Here is a 21417-nt window from a genome sequence, read left to right as displayed (position 1 = left end):
CGAAGGGGTCGTGGTCGATGTTGGGGTAGGACCTAGGGCAGTAAAAAGAAAACAAAAAAAAAATCCAATTAAGCTACGAGTCCAATTGAATCTAACAAATAAGAGTTGAACCTCTCAAACTGACTCTAATTTAATGCGGTTTTTAACTAAAAAGAAATTCGATAATAATTTATTGTATTCAATCCGAATAATTATGGTCCACTGAACCTAACCAATTTAGTTAAATTATTTTCCAGAAAAAAAAAACTAAAATACACTAAGATAAGTAAAATAACTCGATAAATTGAAAAATGAAATAAGAAAAATACTAAACTAAAATCTTTTTTTTTTTTACGGTTTGACTCATGACAATTGTGTCCAATGGAGCTGAACACAATTATTTCCATCTAATTTAATATATTTTTAAGGAAAAATTAATTTAACGAAAAGAAGAAAAAGAAAAAAGAGAGTCACATTTGATTCGATTTTTTCTCATAAAGTGATTATAGTTTGTACTTGTAATCTCGAACTTTATTGAAGCATTTTGTTTTTTGTTTCAGCATGATTTCCAAATCGAATCGCGGCATGCCCAACCCTGCGGCCACCTACCACTCATCCCTTTGTAATTTCAACCTATCTTTCTTTCTTTTATATATATATATATATATATATATATATATATTTTCCATCTTTTATTTTATAAGTTTCATAAAGGGACTTAAAATAAAATAGTGAAAATATTTAGGGACTAAAAAACAAATGAAAGAGAGTGTAAGACTATGATGGGGGAATAGTTTGACAAGAAGACCATTTATAGGAAATTGCTTGAGAAAGAAGACCACTTTGAGCAAAAACTCTTATGTACGATTGCCGTGGACTAAAATTCCGCGGTCTTTTTGGGGACCTGTCCGATAATAGGAATGACTGGATTACCTAGTCGGCGAATGATCAATCGATTATCATCGTAGAGAGATACCGCGATTGCTGGCTCTATCGGCTTTACAGGGAATGCTCAGTGAGTAGGTTCGAGTGGCAGCAAAATTCGAGTGGGATTACTTTTTCTTTTTTCTTTTCCTTTTTCTTATTCTATTATCTTGTCGGTCATATATATATATATATATATATATTATATTCTCTTTGCTTTTGTATTTATATTTATATATCTATATTAAGAATTAAAGAATCCGAATAAAGAATTCGGCTTGAAATCCGACATTTTCCGAGGAGGGGATCTTCCAATTCCATCACCAATGTGAGAAAATGATATCACATAAAATATCACAAACAATTTGATCGACGGATAAGCGATATAAATATCTGGGAGCATCGATGCCTCTTCCAAATTGCAAGTCCAGCTAGCACCAAACCAGTCCAATCCGCGAGGTCCACTTGGTCGTCCCAGTAGCAGCGACCCCAAGAAAGTCCACTAAATAATAAGTCACTTCGTGATAAACGTTCATGGATTCGCCTAATTATCCCGTTTATCGAAAACGATAATCGATAAATTATATCATAATTTCTGAAAATAAGCGAGGAGGGTGTATTTTACTAATTCTGTACGTGACACGTATGTTTTTCATTGCAAGCTATGGGTTTACCCAAAAAATTTGAATCTCATGCAGGTGTTAGTTAGCGGTCAAACCATAGCGGGGCATGTGTTTAATTGTCACTGGGAAAACGTGTCGCCTTCTGCGGTGTAGAGGTCCCATGCGATGATCCCCCATTCGGGGCAGAAACAGATGGAGCATTATCAAATGGGTTATGCACCAAATCACGAGGTTGTAGAGCCGATATCATGTATAATCTCTTTATTATTTATTAAGATTAAGATTTAATGGTAGCGGGACTGGTGGGCCTTCAGAAAGAGCAGATTGGACATTGTTATTATTAAGGAAAGCAAATGAGGCCTTATAGAGAGTGTAACATAATAACGTACGTTCTACCTCATCAATCAAGAGAATATAAATTTAATACCCGTAAAATTATTTGTACTTTTTTATTAAATATTAAGATTTTTATTTGATTGTATTACATCCACGAACAAATAAGGGAAAAAAAAAAAGAGCACCAGATGAAGCATTGTTATTGTTATTAGTAATTCTAATATGGCTCTCTGTCATAACATAACGGTAAGGAGATTCCATGTCTATAAGATAATACTAATAATCACATGAGGAAGATGCCATACACATGGAAGGATATTAAATTCGATCCAAATCCACTTTGTTGCCGAAGATAAATTATTATCATATGAAAAAGAGCACACCAATGTCACATCATTTGATTGTTTAATATTTTGGAGCTCTCTAGATGCATAGTGACTGCTGGACGGAAGACGATTAAGGCCCATTGACATAGACGAGCCAACTGCATCAATTTCGTCTGTAGGTTCGAGTCAAGTCAATTAAGGAGAAACTCACTGCTGATAATTGATGATGGTTATTCTTTCATTTTCATTTTCTTCCGGTTTTCATGCAGGATGACCAACACCCCGGGACAGATGTCTAACTACTTCAGATGAAAAGTGACGAGTCGAATCCCAGACGTGTCGTATCGTGCTATTTTGAAAGTGCAATGAACATAGTTTTGATCACCAAACAGATTCGATGGAACAAGAGAGAGAAGATCTAACAATTAATCCCTGAACGACAGAGAAGTTACTCGCAGTCCATTGATCACGAAATACAGCTTTGCAACAATCTAAACAACAGCTATGGTTGCGGTAGACGGGCTCAAAAAAGATCAGCCTTCATCAATGCATTTGAAAAGAGACAACACGAAAACAGCAGCAGGCCTTCTACTCTATAATTCAAGAACATGCTTCGTTCTGTATCCCAACAAGGCAACATCTGCCTTTTCTTGTCATCGAATTACTACTACACCCTGAAGATTGGGCAAAAAAAGACCAAAGAGCACATCAGATGATGCAGACTATTCGAAAAGATATTTAAGAGCGAAATGGATGCAAGCTAGAGATCATTTAACCTCAGTAGAAGATCCAAAAGCATAACTATCAAAGCACCACTTCATCCAACTTCTGCCTGTACTGAGCCAAAGTCTGCAACATAATTTGATTGACAGTATAGAAATGAGAAGAAGATAAACAAAAGAGATGCGAAAATAACAATTCCCTGCGAGAAGATAAATCTAAGCCCTTCAAGTCTACAATCCTCCACTAGTAAGTGTATGAGTTTAGTGTTTCGCCCAAAAAGAAAACGTGATTCTTGGGAGGGCATCGGCAAAAATACAGTAGTAGTCATGAAATCTCTATGCGAACGCGAAACTTCCTGAACAATTAGAGGATGATGAAGGGCCACGAAGATAAACCGAAGTTACTTCAGTACCACTATCATCCAATTTATTGGTCCACGCATTTTGAGTGCAATTTCAAGTAATATAAAAAATAAGAGATAAATAGAGACTCAAAATCAATAGAGAATCATCAAGAGGCAATGAACAGCTTACCCTCGTATAAGCATAAACCCCAGCCTCGCTGGGTCCGACAGGGCTTCCCCTCCTGATGAATTTGCCTTCCTTAATAATGTAGAGCATCGGAATTCCAGTTGATAGCTCTAAGCTTATAACCTGTTAGGACAGGACACCACAGCAGTTCCTTCATCATGAGTTGAATGCAGAAAAGCAGCACTGGAAGGAGGAAAAAAAAAGAAAAAGGATTAGGTCTTTCGTAGGATGGAACTGACAATCACCTCTTGGGAAGTCAATTTGTCGAGGTACATAATGATGGACCTCAAGGAATTCCCATGAGCAGCAACCATCACATTCTTTCCTGATAGAAGTTGAGGTTCAATCTGCAAGGTAAGCAATTGCATGTAGATGCTGTCATGTAATAATGATATGACATCTTTGAATATGATATATAAAAATCCATATATCACGTCATTTTGATATCCGTGGTCCTTCCCTCTTGCGAAAACCATTTTCTCATGGCCAGTGGTTTCACCAAAACATTTGCCCACAAAAATATATTTCATTATATTTTCTCGGTGCTTATTTGATACAAAACCCATAAGCTTATTTTGTCAGGAAAGTGATTAAGCATAGAAAAGATATTTGTGTAAGTAAATATAATCCAGTTGACACAGTTTTCTCTGTCACACAAGATACTTGAGAATTACAAACAAGGGCCTTGATGTTGCGTTTTCTTTTCCAGTGGGTGTTCATTTGTTGTCAACTTGCCCTTCTGAGTTGAGCCCTTTATTGTTTGCTGATGTTACTCAGGCCTCCATGCCTCGTCTTTGTATTGTTTAATTTTATTAATCGTATATAGGGATTCGGCCCCGTAATTTACCCCAAAATAAAAATAAAAATCAAGGGGGCCACTTGGATTAGGAAACTTCAGTTTTTTCTCATTTCCTTTTTCATGATATAAAACATCATATCCTCGTTCTCTGAAAAGCAAAAAATAGATAAATAGAAACTTTTTCCTACTTTTGCATAACAAATAAAGCCAACCATGGATTGCCTTCCCTGGAATGGCTGAACCCTACATGAAGGGACGGATGAAGCAAAATACCTCATCTCTGAAATATGCAACAGCTCGCTCAGCACACATCTCCAAGCTTTCCCCATTTGGTGGAGGGATGTCATAGCTTCGGCGCCACTCGTGAACCTGCTCCTTCCCATATCTGTCCGCAGTTTCCTGCTTATTAAGACCTTGCAATTCACCATACCTGCAGATGAACAACATTTTTTAGAATTTAAACACAGCAGTGTTGAGGAGAAAGAAGAAGCGAATAATGAGCATCAGAAGTTACATTCTCTCATTCAACTGCCAAGCTGTTATGACAGGAATAGACTGCTTCTTGGTATCTTCGCTAAATATCTGACTCCATACCCGCGCTCTTTCATTCTCGTCATGCAAAATGATTGGCACCTAGATGCATCGAATCAAACTAGTATTCCTCATTATTTAAACCCGAGAGGTTAACTTTTGAAAAATGCTCTTAGAATACTAGACCCCTGTTGAAGGCAATAGACTATTAATGCAAGTTAATGGTGGCAAATCACAAGATAACTAAATATAAGAAGTCATAACTAACAGCAGTAGGGCCACAGATATTGACCTCCCGACCTCATCATTTTTTCTATTTCATTGGATTTCTTACTACGAATTAAGAGGGCATGTTCTTTTCCGGATAGCTTTTACTTTTGCTGATTTCCAGAGTTCCTAAAAATATTACCTCATAGTTCTTATTGCACCCTTCCAATAGAAATTGATTGGCTCCCAGTACAAATTTAATCTAGATGTACACTTGAAGATTATCACAGCCTTAGTATCAGGCAGACTTGTCTCTTTACCTATGTCAAAATGATTAGTAATTGATTTTACCTTTTTGCGGCGGTGCTGAGTCATTGCGAGCATTGCAGTCATCTGGGCACGAATCAGTGCAGAAGTATAAATCATGTCAACTGGTATGTTGCTTATTCTCTTCCCAGCTTCAATTGCCTCTTCAATGCCTTTCTTTGTAAGCGGCACATCCACACAGCCTGTGAATAGGTTCTTCTCATTCCACAAAGACTCACCATGTCTAATCAGTATCAATGCCGCCTCATCTGAAATGGAAATGAAGAAGAATTACAGGAGGTAATCTGAAATAGTTATTTCACGTACAAAGTACCTGGATTAACATATATAAGCAAGCTATTTCGAGCCAGGCTATTTGCATATGCAATACATAAAGAGATATCAAGGATCAAGATTGCTCAAAAATCTATAGCATGCTACAGTCATTCCTTCTGAAAGCTAAAAGCAAGGTAGCAACAATCTAAATGAAGAAAACTATTAGCATTCTCCTCCCCTATAAGCAAGGTATACAGGTGCATACTATATTAGAATTGCACACAACAGAAACTGCAGTTAAATAGAATCGACATAAAACTTTAATTGAAACCTCTACTCTTAACAGCATCTTGAAATTTAAGCTTGCAATAGGTCACATCAAGGTCCTTTCAGCAGGAGCTTCCTACTACTCGGCAATTTTATATTAAGGTTATATTTAATGGGAGTTTCTTACTTGACTTCTTTCGTGACTCAGAGGAAGTGCTCTTTGAGTTTGAGGGCGTCGAAACAGGATCAAAGACAGAAGTCTGAGAAGCTGATGCTCTGATAGAAGAAGCAGACCTCTGATTATCTTGTTTTAACCCTATAACCTGAAACCTCTGCACCTTAAATGGCAATCTCACGGAAACTTTGCCAAGCTCCCGGTGATCGCGAGATTTCTCAGAGGAACCAAAGCTATGAAGTGTCCCAATGACTTGATTTAAAACTGAGGATGCCATTCTGGAAATTCAAGAAAACTGACTTAATCAATGTGCATAAAGATGCAGAATAAATGTCCAGGGTTCCTAAAGAGTAGAAGACAGCATACCGCATTCCGAGAAAAGCAACTCATTCTTACAGTTTTCGATTGCCATTTTCTAACAAATATGATGATTAAGGCCAAAAGAATCAGATTGCATTTGAAGACAGCATTTGAGACGGATAAAAAAGAAAATTTTAAAGATATATTCCGTGAACGATTATGGTAAACTGCAAAATGCTTTTCAGTAACAACAAATGGAAATGTCTCCAACAGAAGCTACTTCTGGAAAACAAAAAGAAAGCCAGGAAAAGATAACTACAGAAGCTGAACATGTCATGAGATTGAGACCTATGATTAAGACTATACATATTTTGTATTGCAGGGACCTATCTAGAATTCACCATGCACAGAACACCAGCTATTACATGAACCCCCACCGCCCCAAAACAACCAAAAATATATATATATATATATATATATAGTTGGGAAATGGAGAAATGAAAAAAAGAACTGTTGAATCCACAATCAGCAGCAGTAAAAGGTGCAACTCATGATCAGGAACATAACGCCCCAGTCAGGACAGATATACAGCAGCAACAAAAAGTTCGATTTATTTTTCACATAAACAAGCACGCATTATCCATCTTCCCCGCTGCTTAACGTGCTTCATACCGAAAACAAGCATGAACTAACCGATCAAAACGAAAAGAGGGGTAAATGATTAAAAATCAAGGCAATAGAGAGGGGAAATGCCTCGTCTTCTCAGGCGAGCAATATGAACCAAAAACTCAGTAGCCCAAAAATGCAAAGGGAAGATATTTCAATCAGCCCAAAAAGGATCATTACCTCGTTTTATAGGCGGGGTCGAGCTGATTGCAAACAAGAGCCGACGGAGAAGGAGATGACGATGGGGAAGCAGATTACAGCTTTCAATTGGTAAAATATGAACAAGAGTTCTGGCGCAAGCAAAACGATCAGCTCAATTTATAGGAGACATCGCTGGGGGTTTCTTAGCAGTCGTCGTCCTCCTTGGATGCAAAAAAACAGAGAGAACAGGGAAGGACAAGTTCTTTTCCCTCTCCCTTTTCTTTTTTTCGGTTCCTCCAGTGGTTGGCCAGTCCTTTCCTTTGACAAGTGCAGGTGCTGGGGGCAAAATTTTTTTGTTTCGCCCTTGAAGTTTTCTTTGTTATCTATTTAGTCCCCGTACTTTATGGTCCACTCATTACTGGTTAAAAGTGCACATAGATCGGTTCATTTTCCGCAGTAAATAAATAAATACAACGTGGCTATTATTAACCGGATTGAATGGCAATCGACCGAGAAATGGCATATGGTTGCTAATTTAGCTAGCTTATCCACTACAACCTCTTGGTTAATTCAAATAACAAGTTGGTAACAATACTATTGAAGATCTTTTATAACATCATTTAACAAAAGAGAGGGCCAAAGCACTAATTCAAATCTTCTTTCCCATGCTTTCTCAAAATGGACAACACGGCTGATGAATGGATCAACCATATCGGGTTCCTAATTGAACCATTGAAATTATAACATGTTTGCTTCATAATCTCTACATTCAGCTCTATTTATATACTATTTGTTGCCAGCATAAAATTAGTTTTCCAACCCATGCCACATGGCATGAATCTGATAGGCTAGCATTGGGCTAGTGCATTCGGGGTCACTGATGTAAATATATAAGGATCGAGGACTTATTTATAATAATTAATAAGTTCATGACTCGAATTCGCCGTGTCATCTAATGTAGAAGAATGATACGCTGCTTTTTGGAGATGGACCGAATGGTATGCCCGGTCGAACCATCCACGGGTGAAAGATGACCAAAGGACACATTCGGCCGAATCATTTTGAGTAGGAGAAGAACGATTTGATGAGAATTCCGCTTGGATGAAAACAAAGACACAACCCTCAAGGATAATATCACGTGGAAAACATGTGTGAAAAACACGACCTAGAGGATTATTAACGGATTTACTTGGAGTGGGGAGTATAAAAAGGCTTTCCTTAATCAACAAGGGAATTCGTTTCAGCCACTTGCCCATGATCTCTATCTCAGAGAAACAAGCATAACAACAGGGGGAGCTTGAAGACCTATAAATACTAGCTGACCTCCCGCGGCAAAACACAACAACTCAACACACAACTATCGATATATTGCAACTTAGTTTAGGTCGAGAGCATATTCCCTCTTATCATCGGAGCAGGGTAATTTAGATAACCGAACTTATAGCAGCTTGACTTATCCCTCAACGATTCAGGTTCAAAGTTTGTGGCGGTACGAGCATTCCTTAATGACACGGTCACGACTCCATCAGTCCTTATTCAGGAAGGTTGTCACCAACCAACGGTATTTGCTTCCGAGCATCTCAACTTGGTCATAATTCTTCCAAATCTTTGAACTTGGGCGAGCTTGAGTCAAGGTTTTCCGAGCCTAAGCTACCTTTGTCAATGGAAAGTGGAGTAGGTCATCTTCTGTAATTTTGTTTCAAGTTTTTTTTTTAATATCCCAATTGTAATTCTCATATTGTTGTTAAAGATCGCAATTCATTCTCATTCAATTGCTTTGCAATTGTGTGTTTCTTTCTATTATCATGAAATCCTTATCCGCAAGGCATTACCTAAAAGAATCCATGGGATTTGGACCATAAAGAAGTCTTCCAAAAAACTGAAAATTGGAAACGATCTTCTTAGTCTGTCAAAATTCGCAAACACCATTTTAACTCTTAATTTATAGAAACCTATTGCATGTCTGATTCATCTTTCGGATTAATTGACGTAAACGTGATTCAAGGTTTCACGAAGGAGCTATTAGTAAATTTAATGCGTGCGGGCATGGTTTTCTATAAAGGAGCTATATCAGATGAAGAGAAACGTCTAGGAGCAAAGTGTAGTGAATGGAAAAATTTGGGGTGGAAATCGAAGACATGCAAGTCCTACCCAGGGTGGAAAAGACAAAATTTCCAATTTGTGGGCTCTATAAGGATCCTTTTGTACTTTTGGTGGGTTTGACATTTGATTTTGACATTCTGCATTTTCTTCTTCCCTTCCCATTATTTCCAATTTTGTATTTTTTATGGCAGCTTCGCATAAATAGATAATAAATCTCAATGAAATTGTATTTTTAGTCATATATTTTCACGACGCATTTAATTATAATTAGTAATATATTAAAACAGGCAAATTTTATTTCAATAATTGATAGTTTTAGTTATTCCCTTAACGGAAAAGATTTAGCCAAGAAAAAGCATATGCATGAAACCATTATGTATTTTTGTCATTTTACGTAGGTCGAGATTGCAATTTCTATGTATATAACAGCACAAATATAAATATATATGTATATATATAACATGTAAAAGACATTGAAATTTTTGTCCATTTTTTTTCCTATGGGCATCTGCTTGTAAAATAATGATTTCGTTTTACTCGTTCAAAAATCATATGTTGCAAATGCCACAACATAAGCCATGCATGAATAAAATTAGACCAAGTCCTTTTTTTCCTTTAGTTTAAATTAGATCGAGTCTTTTCATGTTAATATGATTAATTAGTGATACGTGTGCCAGCACGATGTTGCGGGAGACAGTTTTCATGACAATCATATCATAATTTGCTACACTTTCAAAATTGTTATATTTTAGGAGTTTTAATGCCATATATTACATGGTTTGACATTTTTTTCAAATTTATCTCATGGTTTAAAAATTACCAAAAATTCCTATAGTTTACAAGTTGTTCCAAATCTATTACAACATCAATTTATTCGCCAATTTTTAACGGTGTTTCTGACGTGGAACGTAAGTGGGCTCATCCTTGCCTCTGTGGTCCATTGTCCGAGAAAAATTTGAGAGAAAAATTAAAATCATGGGATGGATTTGAGAAAAAATTTAAACAATATAGATTTGGAGCCCACTTATATTTCATTAATTGACAAATTGACATCGTGATAGATTTAGAATAAAATGTAAACATAGGCATTTTCGGGTAATTTTTAAAGCATGTGATATATTTGAAAAAATAATAAAACCATGGATATATGACATAAAAACCCCCATATTTTTATATGTATATCGACGCTTCATCTAATTTTCTGGAAATCATATTGACTCGAAATCATGTGAAATGCATATTTATTGTTTTTTATTTTTTATTAATTTATCTAATTAATTTTTGGTAATATAAAAATTGAGGAACAGAAAGAAAAAACTATTTCACAGAAACTTTTCTTGAAAGCATTTTTTTAAAGGAATAGAAAGATCAGTGCAAAAATAAATAAACAATAGATTTAGAAAAACAAAAATCTGCTAGTTTTTTTCAATTTTTTATTAACTTATTTAATTGAGCTTGTTAAAAAGAAGCACATTCACTTTTTTATATGCAACCAGATATGAATGATGCATTTTCACTCCCATATTAAGATTTGACAAAATAAAAATTGTGGCCAATTTTTCCAAAAAAAAAAAGTTATTTTGAGGTCTTTCCACGTATTTTTCCTTATCAAAATTGTAAGGAACAAAATTATATGAACGATGCACTTTTACTCCTATATTAAGGTTTGACAAAATAAAGATTGGAGGCACTTTTTCAAAAAAAAGTTATTTTAGGTCTTTCCACGTATTTTTCCTTATCAATATTGTAAGGAAAAAAAATAGAAATGTGTAAACAATGTGAGTTTTTTAGGTGATTCGTCACATATGCCACTTAAAAATAGGCTCAAATTCGAGTATCTTGAATAGAGAAAATTCAAGATTCTTAGAGGTTTATCCTTAGTCAATCAACTCGACTCGAATTGATTCGTCGCGACCAATTGAACTTCCAAACATTATGGTGGAGACTAAAAAATAGAAAAATGTAAATAAATAAATAGTATATATTATGACAAAAAAAGTTTTGGAGTATAAAATTTGCATATTCTTTTTTTATGTGCCGCCCTGATATGGGTGATGCACTTTAACTCCTCTAATATTAAGCTTTGAAATGAAAATTAAGGGCTAATTTGAAGAAAACATTATTTTGAGATCCTTTCACAAATTTTTTTAAAATGCTCAAAATTGTAAGTAAATAAATTCGAGTATCGTGAATGAAGAAAATTTATAATTGGGCGATTTTTATTCTTTAGTGGGCCCAAATTGACTCGAACTAAACTAGTCAGAGTTTATTGAGACTTTCGAATATTAAAGTTCAGATCAGAATAGGTTTTAGAAAATTAAATGAACAAATAATATTATTTTAGTAGTTAAATTAAAAAAATGTAATTGAGAGTATAAAAAAGTAGTCCACTCTCCCTGTGGGAGAGATGGACCAATTTTAATTGTTTAGTATAATTTATGAGAGCCTATAAGCTATTTAGATATGGTGATCGAGGCAAATAATACGCTGAGCTTAGTTATTTTTAATTCGTATAATCATAACAAAAAAAGAAAAAAGAAAAGAAAAAGAAGTTGGAATTGCTTTGGAAGACTTTAATTATATTTGCACAATTTATTTAATAGCATGTAAAAGGGGGCATGTGGTGTGAAGAGCCTTTTCGTGAAGTTATAGAGACGAACCCTCTCATTAAAAGTTTGGCCTCCAGAGATTAAATAACATATCGTCCACAAATTAGCTAAGCAACCCTTCAAAATTCTTTAAATAACACCCCCACCTACCTCTCCCAACATCCCTTTTGTGGCCTCCTAGGGTTTGATGATATATATAAATCACATGCAAGTCACCATTCTATTATATGGGCGCGCACATGTGACATGCATGTGTGCCATGTCGTGTTGAACCTTCCTATATTGTGACCCTAGCTAACAACACGCCAGCCACGAAATACTTACACCTAACTCTTCTTCATCACAATCTGAAGCATATTCGGTTATGTTGTCCGAGAAAATTTTTTCATAACTTTCGTTTCTTGATAGTCGTTTCTTAATTTGACATTACGTCTTTCGTGACTCTGTTGCGTTATCATTGTAATCATAATACTCATCTTGTCATTCACTTGACTTGATCCGATAGAACCCTTTATGGTGATGCACCGAGCATATATATGAACAATATAATTCGGATTAATTAACCCGAAATTTTAAACCTAAACTACATTAATTATTGTCGGTTGGAATGGAATATACTCCTAAATATTCTTCATCTACCTATTCAAGGGAATAAACAAAAAGTTCGTTCTTCTCGGACAAGTGGGATATCTCAACGGACGGGGGAGTTTCGGGTTGAGTCGGTGTCTGTCTCTGGTCTTTTGTCTTCGTATGCTCGGCCACTTTCCGCTTTCCCCATTCTATATTAATTAAAAGAATAAATGATGTGACCCTTGCAAATGCGTTAAAAGTGATTTTGCTCTAATTTGATGAAGCCCCATCTATTTGTAATTAGCATGTAAAATTTATTTCTCTAGTTTCATTTGGATCGAGATTGAATGAATGTATAGAGAAGTAACTTCACCGTTTGGCCATGTCGCAAGAAGCTTGATTGACCTCCATAAACCTCCGAATCAACGCCAAACTCTATTCGAAAAGCCGTTTGCATGACTGAACCATGTTAACGAGGGGATGATCGAAATCTAAACCCGTCATTATGCAAGGAATGGTATTGCTTAGCAAATGGTATTATGACATTGTTCTCTGGCCTGAGTTTAGACTATGGGTTTTGTCTCTCCTTCTCATTGAGAGCCTTTACCGTTTAAGCAAGTCAGTCGGTGTGATGGGCTTCTCCCAATTCTCAAGCCCATTATGTAAATTGTAAACAGTTTGGGCCCATGGCCCTACTTCACTTGTCTTATTGAGAGCACGTATAATCAACTCAATCATATGTTGAGGACCCAAGGCCGGAGACTTCCATGGATGCGTACTGATCTGAGACAACCCAACCTAAACGTGAGAAAATTTACGAACCGGCAACCTGAAACGTGGCGTTCCAAAATGTTCCATCAGCCGGTCATTTCGATGTGTACCCTGATATCCACATCCTTCACCACGTCCTCGGTAGAAGGTACCCTAATTCCGAATCTCAAACAATCCTTTTGATAAGTGAATTTCACATAATCTCACCTCATAAAAGTTCGGTTTTTACTCTAATCTCATCTGCTACGATGACTATGAAGATTAATGTACGGTTTTTACTCTAATCTCACATGTGATGCTGACAACATGAAGATTATTCTGCATCGGAGCTGCACAGCTCAGAACCTCACCCGAGAAGTATGAAGTTCATCTTTTCTTAAGAGGTTAATTTATCCCGTGACCATACATACGGCTACATTTCAACTGCGGTGTTAAAAGCTTTAAATGAAAACAGCTGAAGACAGTCCATCACCCATAGGAACTGCCAAGAACATCAATAGGTTTTAAAGAATCCATACAAACACATGTAGATTAATATAAATATCCGGGCACTCGAGGATGCATATACTAATGGATAGTCTGATTAACGATAGCTAAATCAAACTTAAGGAATCCGAGAGGTGGATAACCAAGAGAGAGATCATCTGCTCATGCCTAGTCATCGAACTCCTGGTACTGCTGGAGGATCTGGGCACAGACAGCCATGGGCTGTGCTGTCATGAAACCCATGCTGTTGGCGAAACGATCATCCGTACAAATCCCGTTGTTGCGGGTGAGGATGACACGAGCCTTATCCCGTCCCTCCGTTGGGATATTGCAGGTGGGGTGAGGGCTGCTCACGAGCATTGCATCACAGCACTCGTCCTTGTGGTCCTCAGAGACAGGGATCACATAGGTCCCGGTCGAGTCAGTGGTGGCTTCCCGGCTGTACAGGAGCTTCGACGTCTGCCTGTGCCTGCATTCAACCTTCACCTTGGCACCTGTGGTACAGGCAAACAACCCAAAGCGATCACTTACGGGCTCCACCACCATCACATTGCAACAACAAATCAAAAACCAAAAATCCATTCTTTATACTCCGAAAAGCAGAACAATGGAATTTCAACAAAATCAATTATCGAGCACCATTAGTGGTTCAAAAGAACGAAGTAATAAAACACCGGCAACACGATCCGCTAAGCTACCGACATTTCGGCAAACTTCCCTAATCCTGTTTTCCAGATTATAGCAAATGGTCTCTCCAATTGTTATAGCTTGACAGGACAGATCAGACCAATGTGCATAGTCAGAACCACCATATAGCCCCAAGCGAACTAGATAATTACGATTACGCCATCCTTAAGTCACAAGGAACCACTGTAATATATCATTATCATACATCCGTAATTCTTGACTGCGACATTTTCATGAGCAAATCAAATCCGCCGACTAAAAGTTCGACGCTGACAGAACCATTCACTACCACAACCAACATCAAGAGAGATCTAACAGATCCTAAGATCTAGCGACCGGATCGGCGCCAACTTTGCAGCAGATCTACAGTCTCCAAGTCCACCGGGAAGTGAACAATCGCCATTCTCACTACTTCACGGGAGAAATTGAGCAGGAAACGGAAGATCTGGTCAGAGAGAGAAAAAGAGAGTGGCGTGCTGTACCTGCAATGAAAGTAGAGGCGGAGGTCTCAAAGCCGGCCTTGCAGGGGTCGCAGTAGACCCTTCCACGCACCACGAGGGGGTGCTTCGTCGGGCGGGCGGCGACGGCGATCGCCGGGAGCACAAAGAGAGCGAAGAGCAGCGCAAGTTTCGCCATTGCGGTTGGACTAATCTTCAGAAGAGTCGTAGACGAGAGAGGACGGTATGAGAGAGAGAGAGAGATTGGGGCAACCGAGTGAAGAGATACATAGGCGAGCGAACGGAGAAGCAAGTTGAGGGAAGAGGAAGACGGAGGGGCGATCTTGTGCGAGAGGTGCACGGTGGCTTATGATGGACTTCTCTTTGGGCCGTTGGATTTGATCTTATTTGCCTGTGTGCTGATGTGGCGTCGAATGAGTGGCAGTAGAAAGAAGGGTGCGGTGGGAGGAGAGTGAGGAGTAGGGGAAACAGACTGTCGTCGTGATTGAGTGCAGCTGTCAGTGTCGGTGCTCACATGGGTCCAATTGGCGCGGCCGCGAGGAGCCATGCAAATTAAAAAGCGGCAGAATAAGAGAGAAAAACAAACGCTTTTGCTTTTGCTTTTGCTTTTGGAAAAAGAAAAATAAATCGTGTAATTAATTAATTAATTAATTAATTAATGCCTGGGGAAGGGAAATAAGCAAAAATACTTTCTTTTGGGTGGTGTTATAAATAAAAATACTTGCACTGCGTAATTATATATTGAAAAAAAATATTTGTCGGCTCTATTTTTCTAAATCGATCTGTCTGGCTGGCATGGCTCAATTAATTATAAGAATCTTCTTGAGAATGGGAAATTGGAGCTGTAATCCCACCGCGAATGGAGGCACCGCTCAATTTCCTGAAACCGCGTCCGAGTTTGGCTCTCATCATGACCAAATGCATCTTCCCAATTTTATTGATCCAGCAAAAATTAATCAACAGTAGTCTACTACTACCCGTGCAACGCATCATATGACTTGGACGAATCATCTCTGGCTTAAGTAATAGAGGGTCGAGTCGGACAGCAGCTCCTCATTCGAGTTCGTAGTTTCAGTAATGAAGGCGTCAGTGCTGAGGATTCTATTAAGGGAGCGACTGGCAACTGATCCATCCAAGTCTATAAAAAAAAAAAAAGAGTAATTAAACTGATGGTTCAAAAAGTTTCACTAATATATCAAGTTGATCCAAAAAGTTTTTTTTGCTACTCGACGATACAAAATGTTTTAAAGTTGTAACATGATAGTACAAACCGTTATCTCGCCATTGACGTCGTCATCTCGCCATTGACATGGGTGGACCTTTAAGTTAATTAAAGAAATATTTTGTACCATTATGTTACATCTGTAAAACATTTTGGACCATTCAGTGACAATTTCAAAAGAGTTTGAACCATCATGTAATATTCTACCAACTCCTAAAAACATATCCGAGCCACGTGTTGGCCACGTTAGCTTTGCTTGACGGTGCTAATGGTGAGATAACGATTTGTACTATCATGTTACACTTTTGAAACATTTTGTACCATCAAGTAACAAAAAACTTTTTTGGACCAACTTGATACATTAGTGAAACTTTTTGGACCACCAGTGTAATTACTTAGAAAAAAAGTCGAAATACAGACTAATGTGCGATAATTTGCTGAAGAGTTCCACCCCAAACAGCAAAGGCCCAGAAAATTTTTGGACGAGGATTCAGGCTAAAAAGCAACCACACCTCATCCCCGCAAACAGAAAGAAAGGAAAGCTTTCGGAGAACAATTTTGTTCTCCATCTATTAGTGAGAGAACAGAAACAACATTAGACCTAAACGTACATTTTTTAGCATTTTCACTATGTGAGCAAAGATAGAATATGTCATATTTGATATGTGGTACTTTTTCTGTTTATAACTTATCATATATAATTTAATATAGATAATATATCATAACTATATTTATAAAGTATAGTATGGTTTGTTTTTTGAAAGTAAATTATGGCACATCATATCTATAAAAAATATACGATCTAATTTGTTTTTATTTAAAGCAAATATTATCTTAGGTGATTTGTTATATTTGAATTGTTCCCTAAAATACTCTGGATCTTTTGAAAATTAAGAAGATAATTGGGTGTCTTATAAATGTAGATTTCTATTTTTTGCAAAATCAAAAAATCTATTTTCAAAATTGAGAAAATAATAGTAGGTCTCGCAAATTTATATATATATAAGTTTCAAAAAAAAATTAAAAATAAAATATTTTGATACTTTCTTATTTTTTATATTTATTTTTCAAAAGGAAAAATTGGCTGGGGGCTTTCGGTCGGCCAGAGATGGATCGGGGAACTGAGGGTGCCAATAACATCCCCTAAAATTTCAACATATGAAAAATCATAATTTTTTTTTTAATGAAATTACTTATATTTGCCCCATAACTCGGCAAAGTGGCTTTTCCTTTTGCCTCGTAAAGACTCGCCCCACCTTGACTAAAATCCTCTAACCGTCCCTGGGTGGGCCCCCACCCCTCAGATGAGGTTGCTCGAGGACCCTCATGGAGGAATTGATACGTTGGACGAGAAATCAATATCCTAATTTTGATTGTTGATTTTTTTCCTTATGAATTTGTATTTTTTTCCCTTAAAATTAAGCACATGAATTTCTTTTCTTTATTGAATTTGCCGATTTCTGAAATTGATGTAAATCGGGATTAAGTCATTTTTGGACTTGGTTGATCATCATCTCAAATATATAATAAAAATAAGGTTGGGACTATTTCCACCCCACTTTGACTAATCCATTCCATTTATTATCCATCACACCAAATTGCCCTCGTATTTTATTAATTGCTCTAATTAAATATAGATAAAACCCTTAAATTACTATCTAATTTCTCATTATTTCCTTTCTTAATCCATGTGTTCAACTTACAATTTGAAATTTCTTTCTTTCTTTTACTTTTACTCTAGCTTACGCAAATGGTTTTCATAAGAAAAACTCATGGGTTTAGTGCTATCAATTTACAAAGCAGCTTAGTGCTATCAAAACGTCGACATGCCATTGATGAAACAACAAAACTCAGACAATTAAAGATAAATGATGAGTCAATATTTAAAAAAAAGAAAAAGAAAATAAAAATCAAGAGATAGATGATAATAAGCAGAGGACCTTTGAGTTTCTTAACAATATCAGTTTCTAACCGAGGAGGTGGGGCACATGTGGTCTCTATTCCCGGTTAAAGGAAGCAATTGTTTATTACAAACTGCAAATCTATGGAAGCAAACCCCACGTGAGTGCACATTATTATACGATATGAATACACACTTGCTCCGATCCGTTTATATCCATCTTGGTTCCAGGAACCTCGAGACCAGACTGCATGTCAATCTTAAACTTGTCATGAGATGTTATTCTGCAACCTGCTGCCCTCCTTCAATTTGATCTGCAAAACTGCCATACATACATGAAATATAGTCAGCAAATATACCATTTGTTGTTTAGGAAAACCAGAAGCCACAAAAAAGAAAAAAATAAAAATCCTAGAGCCATATATATAGCGTGCAGCTGAACTTTCTGAAACACTAGCTAGGATGAATTCCAACATGCACACAGTTTACCCGATTTCTCGATCTTTATGTGCCTAATTGCCTGACCTGAAGCATGCCTGTTAAATTGCATGTACATCCAATCCAGAAAAAATAGCCAAGGAAGTGCAATGTAATATAGACAGCTCGATACATACAGAGAGAGAGAGAGAGGCAGTCGCATCACAGCATAGTTATCAAAATCACCGACTTTGAGAGCACCTTCGGACTTGACGGTAGCGACAAAGTTCTTCCCCTCAGGACGTTCAGGCTTGACCATTGCGTAAGGAATATCCTTCAAGTTCCCAGGCATAGCCTCCGTATCTCCGGTTTGAACATGACCTCTCATAAAGATGGTGATGATAGGGCTTCCATCCTTAGAGCAGCAACGACCGAAAGCATGGGTCACCGAATCATCATTCTTCTAGTCTGGCACCTGCAGTGCTCCCGTCAACTTCTTGGAGGACAAGTAGTAGATAGTCATGTTGAGGATATTAATTCCACATAGAAAAGATGAATCAAAATCCATTGATTTATATGAAACTTGAGTACCACCACTTATCAGCTTAAACTTTTAAGTGGATATGAGCTTGAGTACGTATAAGCCCAATGGAAATTCAATATGGTATCAGAGTCTAGGTTACGCGTATGCGTGCCTACGCGCGTGTGCGCACTCACACCATGTCAGACCCAGTACGTCGAGTGTAGCCAAAGTGCGCCTCGTGTTAGTCCCCCCTCACCCGAGCACGGAAGAAGAGCCCGACTCGAGATCAATTGTTGAGGGTGGGTGTTTAAGGGCACGTGACAACGTATAGGCAAAAATAGACCACATGTTACACGTGAGGGCGGGTGTTGAAGATATTAATCTCAAATAGAAAAGATGAATCAAAATCCATTGGTTTATATGATACTTGGGTACTACCACTTATCAGCTTAAGTTTTTAATTGGATATAGACTCGAGTCCGTATAAGCCCAATGGAAATTCAATATGTCCAACTAGCTGCCTGGTGGATTATGAAAAGAGTGTTGCGACCCCAAAGAACGAAATCCTTTGGGATTCATTGGAGTAATTCAATTTTTAGTCTGGAATGATTTGCAGTCGGTTTTTCTATGTGTTTACTTGTAAACCTGAAATCCTTGTTTAGACGTTGGTTGATTTGCGATCGCTTCTTTTCCTTAAATTCTTTATTATTCTGTTGGGGAGGGGGGGCAAACCACTGTCATATTTAACATAGGCAATGTAAGGCCTCCCTTTCTCCCGCTGCCTCGATTTTGTCTCCTTGCTTGCCTCTTGCTTAACCCTAACCCTAGAATTATATATGTACTGAGGATCAAAAGTAGGAATTAATTGGTGTACTGCTGGGATTGATTAGAACAATCCAATTGCCATTGAGAGGGTAACGAGTGGTTGATATATGCAGGATTTTCGTTCCCGCCTCAAGGATGGAGGAGGAGGGAGGGATACCCTTCTTTGCTTTCCTATCGCCGGTCGAGGGTGAACCTATCAAATGCTTATATTTCACCGAGGCTGATTTGGATAAAAATGTCGATCCTAAAGAACTTCTTTGGGTGGTGGGTTAGTTGATGAATCAAGTGATAATGAAGAACCAAATGGAGAGGCAAAAAAGTTCTTTAGGCAATTGAAAGATTGTGAGCAGTCACTTTATCTAGGATGCACTAAATTTACGAAACCTTCTTTTCTCGTGCAATTGCTGCTCATAAAGTGCCTTTATGGTTGGAGTGATAAGTCGTTTGACAGGCTACTTGAATTATTGAAGAAAGCATTTTCGGTTGGAGAAACGATATCGGGTTCTTATTATGAAGCACGTAAGTTCATCAAGGATCTATGCCTTGGTTACGAGAAGATAGACGTGTTCTGTAATTTTTGCATACTTTACTGGAAAGAAAATGCGACTGTTGATCGCTACAGTAAGTGTGGTGCTTCTAGATGGAACCAATATAATATGTAACCGGAAAATGATAAGTTTTTTTTGTTTTTCCGGGGTACCCATTTCTTTACCAATCCAAAAAAAAAAAAAAGGCAACCACTTCTTTCGATGAACAAATATAATTAGAACTATTTCGTGAGAACTCTTTTGTAAATGACGCTAAATCTTGTACTCTTTCCTTTATGTCAGTGGAAAACTTAAGCTGAAGTTTTAAAATTTCGAGTGTAGATCCACGCTTATTGGGGCTAAAACAAATAAATGACATTACGACCTTGATTAATTATTGTGAACTCAGTTAGATTGGTCATATAGATTGATCTTCCTTGGGGATATTATGTTCTGACTGAGTTTGTTGTATTTGAAGTCCTTTTTATGTTATCTGAATGCTTTCGTAGGGGGATTTCAGTTGATGATTATTATATCCTCTTTGACTTATATTTCTACGAGTGACGTTAGCATGCAACCTGTACACATATATATTTATGATCCTAATTGTTGCCATAAGTTCTCTTTTTCATCTATTGACCCAATGGTGCCATTATTTTTATTTATGATCTGTGGTGCAAGAAGGATTTAGTCCACAAGAGATGGTACCGAATTATTACCTAATGCGGGAAGAGAAATAACCACTACCTCAAATTGTCCTTGTTCTTGAATAGGTTGAGAGCAGCTACCACTATTGACAATATCTAACTATATAAATTTTATTGTCTGCGATTCCACAATTCTAGTACCCCTAGATGGACAGTATAATTTGTACCCTTAGAATGATCAGGATACCCTATAAAGAAAGAATAAACAGATCTAGGATCCAATTTTCTTTGAAAGGGATTATATATGGAACTTCTGCAAACAACCCGATATGCGAAAGTGATTTAAACTAGGTTTCCTTCCGGTCCACAGCTCAAAAGGTGTTTTAGGGATTGATTTACTAGGAACTCCGTTTAGAATGTATAATGCCATTTTAATAGTCTCACCCAGAAATTCAAGTAGATTGGTTCTACTCATCATGCTCCTCATCATATCTTTTTGTGTGCGGTTACGCCTTTCGGCCACACCATTTTGTTCAGGGCTGCCGGGCGTACTATATTGGGCA

General features: G+C 37.4%; 2 protein-coding genes across 2 annotated transcripts; both read right to left on the bottom strand.

Annotated features, from left to right (window-relative positions):
* Positions 1-2549: 2549 nt before the first annotated feature.
* Positions 2550-7403, bottom strand: LOC116202202 (2,3-bisphosphoglycerate-dependent phosphoglycerate mutase-like). The gene is made up of 9 exons (XM_031533640.1): positions 7149-7403; positions 6015-6280; positions 5330-5553; positions 4755-4873; positions 4514-4670; positions 3687-3788; positions 3445-3564; positions 2965-3037; positions 2550-2862 (listed from the first exon to the last, which is right to left on the bottom strand). Exons 2-8 carry the CDS (start codon positions 6277-6279, stop codon positions 2993-2995), a joined length of 1032 nt encoding a protein of 343 aa, XP_031389500.1. The 5' UTR covers position 6280; positions 7149-7403; the 3' UTR covers positions 2550-2862; positions 2965-2992.
* Positions 7404-13575: 6172 nt separating this feature from the next.
* LOC116205768 (major pollen allergen Lol p 11-like) lies at positions 13576-15074 on the bottom strand. Its single transcript, XM_031538430.1, has 2 exons — positions 14818-15074; positions 13576-14142 (listed from the first exon to the last, which is right to left on the bottom strand). Exons 1-2 carry the CDS (start codon positions 14969-14971, stop codon positions 13817-13819), a joined length of 480 nt encoding a protein of 159 aa, XP_031394290.1. The 5' UTR covers positions 14972-15074; the 3' UTR covers positions 13576-13816.
* Between the last annotated feature and the right edge of the window lie 6343 nt (positions 15075-21417).

This window comes from Punica granatum, chromosome 4, assembly GCF_007655135.1.
Source record: "Punica granatum isolate Tunisia-2019 chromosome 4, ASM765513v2, whole genome shotgun sequence".
Taxonomy (NCBI): domain Eukaryota; kingdom Viridiplantae; phylum Streptophyta; class Magnoliopsida; order Myrtales; family Lythraceae; genus Punica; species Punica granatum.
The sequence above is the reverse complement of the archived record's forward strand: the minus strand, read 5'-3'. Positions and strand labels throughout refer to the sequence as shown.